This window comes from Brachionichthys hirsutus, chromosome 16 (genome assembly GCF_040956055.1).
Source record: "Brachionichthys hirsutus isolate HB-005 chromosome 16, CSIRO-AGI_Bhir_v1, whole genome shotgun sequence".
Lineage (NCBI taxonomy): Eukaryota > Metazoa > Chordata > Actinopteri > Lophiiformes > Brachionichthyidae > Brachionichthys > Brachionichthys hirsutus.
Genome location: NC_090912.1, coordinates 9,218,433 through 9,227,540, shown reverse-complemented (window position 1 = coordinate 9,227,540; position 9,108 = coordinate 9,218,433). Strand labels below are relative to the sequence as shown.

The 9,108-nt window shown below is 42.0% G+C and overlaps 1 protein-coding gene across 1 annotated transcript; it reads left to right on the top strand.

Annotated features, from left to right (window-relative positions):
• The first annotated feature begins 201 nt into the window (after window positions 1-201).
• On the top strand, window positions 202-6,091 carry LOC137905613 (adhesion G protein-coupled receptor E2). Its single transcript, XM_068749854.1, has 18 exons — window positions 202-274; window positions 360-530; window positions 637-789; window positions 954-1,097; window positions 1,447-1,569; window positions 1,729-1,775; window positions 1,892-1,996; window positions 2,891-3,044; window positions 3,164-3,286; window positions 3,401-3,591; window positions 3,689-3,853; window positions 3,965-4,159; window positions 4,405-4,622; window positions 4,731-4,791; window positions 4,879-4,970; window positions 5,150-5,318; window positions 5,398-5,493; window positions 5,873-6,091. The coding sequence occupies exons 1-18, from the start codon at window positions 202-204 to the stop codon at window positions 5,912-5,914; spliced, it is 2,322 nt and encodes a 773-aa protein (XP_068605955.1). The 3' UTR covers window positions 5,915-6,091.
• Window positions 6,092-9,108: the final 3,017 nt, after the last annotated feature.

The following is a 9,108-nucleotide window of genomic DNA, read 5'->3' as shown; positions in this document are numbered from 1 at the left end:
GAAGCTCCTCCATACACAATGAATTAATTCTTTAATTATGGTGCAGATGCTGTCTGAGGAAACCGGTTCGGACAATGAGAGAATGATCCGTGTCGTTGCTTCTTTGTCTTCTCCTCGGGTTACAGTGAGGTAACTAAGATGAGAAAAGCATAGATAAAGCAAAGACAGAAACATCTGTTTGATTGTGTTTCAGCTGCGTGCATGTCCTTCGCTGTGGTCCTGTCGAAGCCGTCCTGCCCGAAGGGATTTAATCTTGCCAAGCAAAAATGCATTGGTATGGAAAAATAAACCTATGTTGAATATCACATTACATGCGTAGGGTAAATGACTGTGATGTTTCTCATTCAACTTTGATGAAGACGACGATGAGTGCGACGTTGAGGACGATTATGCAGCTCACGCTGGGCCCTGTGGGGAGAACGCTGCTTGTATCAACACGCATGGCAGCTTCTACTGCCGATGCGTCGACGGCTTCAGGTCATCCACCAAGACTGCGAACTTCTCCGCTGAAACGTCCGCAACGTGCAAGGGCAAGTTACGTTGCGTGTCAATGTCTGCTGCCCTGATGGAAATGCGACTGACGCCTTTACAGCTCGAGTCGCTACATTTAAAGCTGTGTCTTTGTGTTTCGCTTAGATATCAACGAATGCGTGGAGAACGCAGGCTTGTGTGGACCCAATGCGCTGTGCTCGAACACTATTCCGCACTACACCTGCAGATGTGACGATGGATTCAGTCCCATGCACGGAATGGAAATGATTCACCGCATTGGCAGTGTGGCCTGTAGAGGTAATAATAATAATGCACGAGAGACATGTTGCGTTTACATGATGCAGGATGGGCATTCACGACCGTACGTCTTCCTCACGCCGTTGCAGCAGTGCGATTGTAAGCGTGATCAGCACGGTGTCATGTTTTCCTCATTCCCGAACGCCTTCTGCCTCCTCGTGTAGATATCGACGAGTGTGAGAAGAGGGTTTGCGGTCAGAATGCAGCTTGCATCAACACGCCAGGCAGTTACGTCTGTGTCTGCCATGCCGGCTTTGGACTGAAATCGGGCCGAGCTAACTTCTCTGGACGTCAGGAGCAATGCGAAGGTTAGAGCAATGACTGGAAAAAATAAAAATAAAAATAAATTATTATTAAATAATTAAATCGTTGATTTCATTCTTTGTCTCAAAAATTAGTTGTCAGTCATTCTAAAAAAATAAAAAAATAATAATAAAATAGACGAGAAAAACCTTTCCACAATTCTCTTTTTAAGAAGATTGAAAATGTCCGTGCTTGCGTTTCACTTCCGCCTGGACTGTTTCGTATGGTTTGTGCATTGTCTTTAAAAACCGCCGTGATGTGAACCTCCAGGTGAACCAGGATATCTATCTATTGTTCCGTTGACACTGAAAACTGAAAAGCCCTTTTCCTCTACCTGATCGTTTTCCTTTTCAGACATGTGCGTAGGTGATAAGACAATCTGTGGAAATGGAGCCTGCCACCATGGAGCCAGGGGCCATTACTGTGCATGCCATGCAGGATCCACTGACTATGGCGACACGGGGTCTCGCTGCTCCGGTAAGGGCACCAGGAGCGTTCATCTTTTTTCCACCATCCATCGCTGAACCAATATTTGCTCTGTAAATATTTAAACAGAACATTTTCACAAGTAGAGGTATCATCATGCCAAACTATCAGACAGCAGATTTGATGAAGCAAAACTTCCTGTCTCCTCAGCGTTGAACTGTGATGTTTTTCATGAGCACCACCTGAGAGAGCTGAAGGTACACCAAAAAAAAAATCAGCTTTGTTATCATTCAACATGTTTCTAAAATATCTATTGACTCATATTTCTCTTTCATTATGTTTTTCCTTACTTTCTTCAATATTCCTCCCCCAGGAATCTCGTGTTGCACATGAGCTTGTGACGCATTTAGGAAAAAGCTGTCTGGCGCTTACAGAAAGTAAAACTCCGACAAAACTGGATGGAGATGACACACTTGAGGTATTTCTGTGCATAAATTCATTAAAATTCAGTTTGAATGTGTGATAACGTCCTAGTCTGGCTCGGAACCCGAACGAGGTTCGAGCCCCTTCCAGTACGACTGTGCGGCGTTCCGATGTCCTTGTAGTGACCTGACGTACGCAGCCTGAAAGTCTGATTCAATTCAATAATATTTTATTTCTATAGCGCCAGATCAGAAAACAGAAAGTCATCTCAAGGCACTTTACAGGATTAGCAGGGAAAGACAGAACCCAACTTGACTCACAAGAGCAAGCACTTCGGCAACGGGGGCAAGGAAAAACTTCCCTTTAACAGGCAGAAACCTTGGACAGAACCTAAGACTCGTATAGTGCATGGCCAAGAGAGAGAGAGAATGACAGGTGTGAGGAGAGTCAAAAATAAGGAGAGACAGAGCAGGAGCAGACAAAAACAGAATGTAACATATAGGCTGCTGAACAAGATACTATATAAAACTATAAATGCTAATGCTAGCGACATGGACACCAGTGTTGAGGGCCACAGGTCCAGGTTCTGCAGCACCACGGACAGACATGCAGACTGAGAGACAGAAAGAAGGACAAACAGAGGGAGATAGAGCACAAGACAGCTCTGCCTCTGCCTCCTGTTTCTCCCGCCTCATGCTTATGCTGCCCCCCCCCCTCTCCTGTGTAGCATCAATTGCGTAATTTAATATTGGTTTTATTTTTATTTGTATTGTTATTTGTGGATGATTTATGTACGAAGGACTTTCAACGGAAACAAGCCCGCAAGGGCTTTTTTGAAATGCTCCTCTTAGACAGGATGTTTGACGTTATTTGTACTGTAATACATGCTACTGTGTGACTGTACTTGTACTCTAACATTCTATCTAATAAATATATTCATCATCATCAGAGACTGCTATCTGCGGTCGACAAGCTTCTGTCCAGCGGCAGCTTCAAGGATAACCGGAAAGTCTCCGCCTTTCTGGGCTTGGCGGAGAACGGCCTGAGGTTCATCGGGCCTTTGCTTGAGCCCCCCGGAACAACAAGATCGTCTACTCACACAGGTTAAGCCGACTCAAAGACGCAGAACCTATCATGGATTTCTTTGCTCTGTTTTCCCCTTTTCAAATATATACACAGTCATAGCATGTTAAGTTAAAAGTGGCTCTTTATTTGGGTCCAGAGCTGCAGCTGCTGGTACATAAAGGGGTGGACTTGCCCCAAGGATCAGTGACTTTATCGCTGAAGCAAGCCCAGCTGGACATCCATCTGGAGACAGCCGCTGGGGATCCCGTCTTTTACCCTGGTATGGCTCATGTCAACAATCTTCACACTTTACCGCTTTAGTCAAGACCCAGATGGCCTGCGTATGCACTGAGCATCCTCTTCATCCAGCGTTGTTCTGCCCTGATCGTTGAAGGCTTTACAACAGTGTCCTTGCTGAGCTATGCAAACCTGGAGGACTCTGCCGACGGCTTCTTCAGCGGGATGAAATCGCGAGACGGCCAACGATTTCGGATCAACTCTAAAATCGTGACTGCGACTGTCAGCAACAGAAACACAAGCCACCTTGAAGAGCCAGTTCAAATAACTTTCTACCACCTAAAACAGGTGGGGTGCAGGATGCTGTCAGAAAACGGAGCAATCGGATTCCATCTCTGCAGGAAGATGTCTTCCACACCATTGTTTCTCCTTTTTTGCTTCACAGTCAAATGGATCTAGCCACATTTGTGTGTTCTGGGATCCCTCTGAGGGAGAAGGGACGTGGTCTCCTCGTGGCTGCAGCGTGGCGGAGTCCAGCCCTGAATACACTGTGTGTTCCTGCAACCATCTGAGCAGCTTCGCTGTGCTCATGGCCCTCTACGAGATAGAGGTTAAATCATAGACACCCAGTAAAACCACATCACCCACCGTTGAGACCTGATGGTTGGATTCCAAATCGTTTCCTACCGCAATAAAATTGTCGTCTCTCTGTCCCATGCAGGACAAGTTTGAGCTGCAGCTGATTACATGGGTAGGTTTGTCCCTCTCGCTAATATGCCTGTTCCTCTGCATCCTGACATTCTCTCTGGTCCGCTCAATCCGAAGTCCAAGAACCACCATCCACTTGCACCTCTGCATCAGCCTCTTCATTGCCACCCTTATCTTCCTTGTGGGCATCTCTCAGACAGAGAACCAGGTAAATAGTTCTGTAAACGGCTCGCCCAGTCAAACCGCCAGTGAGACCAGCATTATTTCCTGAAACCTCTGAATACAGCAGGGAAATAGAGCAGCTGCTGAATGATTTATGTGGGTGCCGGAGATTTATAAACAACAATTCAGCAAGTTGCTCACAATTCCTTTCTTCCCATTTACTAGAATCCTCTGTCTTTTTCCCCCCCACTGCTGTCATGGTGATCATCATGTCTCTCCATGCTGCATTAGGTTGGCTGTGCAGTGGTAGCAGGGTTTCTGCATTTCTTCTATCTGGCAGCCTTTTGCTGGATGTGCCTGGAAGGCATACAGCTCTTCAGGATGGTTGTCCTGGTCTTTAACACCAACTTCAAACCCCTTTGTATGATGGTAGGGGGCTACGGAGTCCCAGCTGTAATTGTTGCTGTTTCTGCCTTAACCAATGCAAAGGGATACGGCACTGAGCGATAGTAAGATTCCTCTAATGATGCTGATCTTATTTTTATTTCTTATTTATAACTCATCCAGATTCTGTTCACATATGGTCTTCCATATAAAGTTTTCATGTTTTTTTGCAGTTGTTGGATAAATCTGGAATTAATTTGGAGTTTCTTGGGCCCTGCCTGCATCATCATCATTGTGAGTTAGAAAAGAATCATATCAAGGATGATTATCCCTAAAAGAGATGTCAGCACTGATTAAAGCCTGATCTCCCTCACTTTTCAGATCAACATTTTCTTCTTTATCATCACTGTGTGGAAGCTGGCGCAGAAGTTCTCAAGTTTAAACCCTGACCTGGACAAACTGCAGAAAATAAAGTGAGTCAGCACCAACCCACAAGCTGCTACACACATATGCGTGTGAACAGTATATGCTTTGAAAGTGAAACTACACAGTAAATATAAGGAAATAAAATGTACTCCCTATTAGAAAAATAAGCTCTTCCTGCTTCAGTGCCTGACATTTAGAACTAATGGGTATTTGTTGCCACCTACAGGGCGTTCACCATCACTGCAGTTGCTCAGCTGTGCGTGTTGGGTACCATGTGGATATTTGGTTGTTTCCAGTTTGAGAAGGGCACGATAATCATGTCGTACCTCTTCACCATCTTCGGCAGCCTCCAGGGTGTTATGCTGTTTGCCATGCACTGTCTGCTTGCCAAACAGGTCGGCTACTAAGCCGCTCAAAAATAAAACCTTTGCTTTTGCCTCTGATGCCAAAACTCAGTTTGTCTTCTCATTTTAGGTAAGGGAAGAATATGGAAACATCCTTTCCAGACTATGCGCACCTACAAAGAAGCGACACTCAGAATTGAGCTGGTCAAATTCTGCAAAAGCTCAAGTAAGCAGTTATTTCTTCATCGCTAGAGTGTCTGTGGTAAAATCCAATAATTAGCTTTTTTTCTGAGCAAACTATAGATTTACCTTATGATGCATGGTGTACTTTCAATATTTGGTTTGTAATGAGATCTTAAGAAATCCAATGTGATTACTAATGGAATGGGAATGGAAGAGCTATTCTGGAAATCTTGAAAATTCAAACAAGTCAAAGTCTTTTCTGAGGCATGAGGATTGAAAATGACAAGGTATTAGAGGAGGTGGGAAGTGAAGCATGGAGTATCTGGGTGACAGAGTAGACGCTTTCATGATAATGAAAGAGTAGCCTACTGAAAGTGTCAGTCCTGACTGATTAGCTCGTATCTCCTTTCTCTGTTCCTCAGGCATCCAAGAGCACCCAGGACACGGGAGAGTCTCACATGTGAAGAGCTTGATGCGGAAGCAAAGTCTGATTTATCTCCTGAGGACATGTCCAACTGCTGCCCTACCATTTATAGTCACTATATATTTAGAGAAAGATGTTGTAAATATCCGTATTTTGTCATTGTGTTGCTTTTGCATTTTAAGCTATTGAAATGGTAGTTTTAGTTGCATAAAGGTATGCGTAGATTATATTATACAAACTGAATTATTTTTCCAGCATAAGAACATAACAGATTGCATAATACAGGCTAATTTGTTTTCAGCAATGAAGCAGCGATATGTACGATAATGCATGTTCAAAGCTGATCTTGTACTTTAATTTCATGCCAACAGGAGTTTCTTTTCCCATATTGCAAAGGGAGGGGGGGGGTTATAAAGATTTTAACAAAACAATTAAACAAACAGAACAATTCTGGACAAAAAAAATCTAAATGATAGAGACATGTTGTGTCTTCCAGGTACTGTACTTATAATTAAACAAACAAAGACAATCTTTAAAGATCATTTTAAGGCAAACTATTTTTTCTGTGTAACTTCTCAACCTCATTTAAATCGATTCATCTAAATAAGACCAACAAAAAAAGTCACAAAAACAATTCAAATTGACATGTAATTCACATGTTTGTGTACATATTACAGAGTAATGTCTTGTCACTCCTGCTTTTTTCAGTGTGTTGTAAAAAAGTTCAATGTATTATATAATGTCTAATATTATAATTGCTTTATTAATTTGCCAAGTTCAGGTAGAAAATGTTTCAAAGCTTGGATATTAACTTGAACACTTTAAAGTATATATATATATATTCCTTGTGCTTGTACATCCTACTTAATACAAAACCACTGAACTTGAATTATTTTAATAAAGAAAGAAATGTGTTGTTGTGAGATCTTAGCTTTATCAGAAATAGAAAAATTAATGCAATGATTCTTTCTTCATTCCCACATTCAAAGTTGTGCTTACTGCTGTGAAAACTTATAAAGCGTCAATGCATTTAACCTTTTTCAGACACTGTGCGGAGACATTGCCAATTGCATCTTTCAGGTTTATACTCAGCTTCTACCTCCAGATAACTTTAAAGTGAAGCTCAGTGTAGCATCTTATCTTATTGCATCTTGGGTGATAGTTGTTTTTTTTTAGCAGCAGCAGCAGTTCAGCAACAGGAAATTAGAAGAATTTGAGAGAGTAAATGAGAAAATGTTCCTGACAAGTGACTTATTTCATGGCTCAGATATTCAGTTAGCGCTGGATCAATATCACACAGCAAAATTGAAGTCTGAGATCCTCTCTGGTTCAAAGGATCAAGAGGGAAGATGAACAGATGGGACACATCCAGGGAAGAAGAGAGAGAGAAAATGCAAGTCCATCATATGCCTGTAAAATAGCTGCCAAGCCACTCTAGGGACAGACAGTCAGGCCAGGGAGAGAATGAAATTACAACCGGGGCGAGGGAGAAGAGACGAAGAGCAACAGCAAATTAATGTGAACCATGGTGATAAATGAATGTTGCAATTCAGGCCGCTCTGCAGACAAGAAAAAAACAAGTGTCACATATTCCATTCAAAACAATGCAGAGTTCTGAAGGAAAGCAAAATATTCAACTGTAAATTCATGTGACATAGTTACTATAGTAATCTGCAGGAAAGATATTCATTCTAATTGATCTTTTCTATTTATAATACTTTCATTATAAAGTGTACATTATATAGATGTAGGGGATGGGAAGAGATTCCCACGTCCCAACTAAGTTATTTAAGACGCAACGGAAACAAGACCGCAAGGGCTTTTTTGAAATGCTCCTCTTAGACAGGATGTTTGACTTTATTTGTACTGTAATACATGCTACTGTGTGACTGTACTTGTACTCTAACATTCTATCTAATAAATATATTCATCATCATCACAAATAATACAGGGAGTGCCTGTCTAATAAGATCAGCAGGGCATTCATTTAATATGGCCGCGTTGCTGAGATATGATGTTTAGAGAACAATATTCTGTGAAAGAGAAATGAAACAGACTGGACAGAGATCAGAGTGAAAGCCATGCCTTTCACTGGTGTTAACACAAGGAGAAGCAGTGGAATTTAATCATTCTCTCTGAGGCTTTATGAGGTCTTTTATAAGATTTGAAGGTCTGTAACCTGAGCAGGTTATGTCGTGGGTACTCATAAATCAAGTAAGGAGGCAAGACAGGTATCAAGAGTCCAATAATTCTACGTAAGAACACCAAAATATGGAAACGAAATAGAGCAATTCAGTTGAAATTTTGACTTGCTTTTTGTCATACAACAAATGAACCAGGAAGGGATTCGACAATTTCTTATTGCTGCACAGCTGATTTTCTACCTTTCACCCAGATAGGTGAAATTCAATCAAAATCAAACAAACTGGAACTGAACACATAAAACAACAAAAACGCTGTGTTCTTTGCTGTAACGAAAGTGGGCGTGGCCATTATTTGGCCAATCCAGGCGGGAGTGTTCATACTAAGAGACGATAAGCGAGTTTCGCAGCATTCAGAAAAAATCGTTAGTTGTCTGTGCCGGTCCGACAGCAAATCGCTGCCCTTACCGGATCTGACGGTAACGGAATTAGATTTGCCAATAAAGGTTGATGAAAAACTTGAGCGTTGACTAACCAATGGCTGAGCGGCTGGGAAAACGTGACGCGGGGTGGGCGGTGCTTCCCAAGCATCGTCGAAAAATTCAATATGGAGGACAGAAAGTAGCCGAGTACTAATTCACTCAGCGTTTCACTGCTCTTATTCATAATTTGGTTTTTTTTTTTAACGTCCGGTGTAAATTACGTGCTCGTACCGATCGATACCAGCCTTCAGGACGCACTCGGGACATATTAGTAAATGTCGTTCTATGTATGAGCCTAGTAAACAGCAACCGTGCTAACGACAAGTGTTCTGTAAAAGTGTTGCTACACAAACTGGTTTACTTATTTTTTTAAAAAAAAAGTTACATCGCTAAAAAAAAAAAAAACATTCGCTAAAAAAGCTCAATATTTTGCACGAAATTAAATAAATTAGGCTGCGTAAGAAGTTGAGTTGACGGGAGGTTTTTGGGTGAAAGGTGACGTCGCTTCAGGCAGCTCAGATCGTAGGTGAGTGGAATGTTTGATTCATTTGTGGCCTTAGTGGTTAGCTGATCTCGTTTTGTGGTTTACATTTGAAAGGAAACAATAGTAA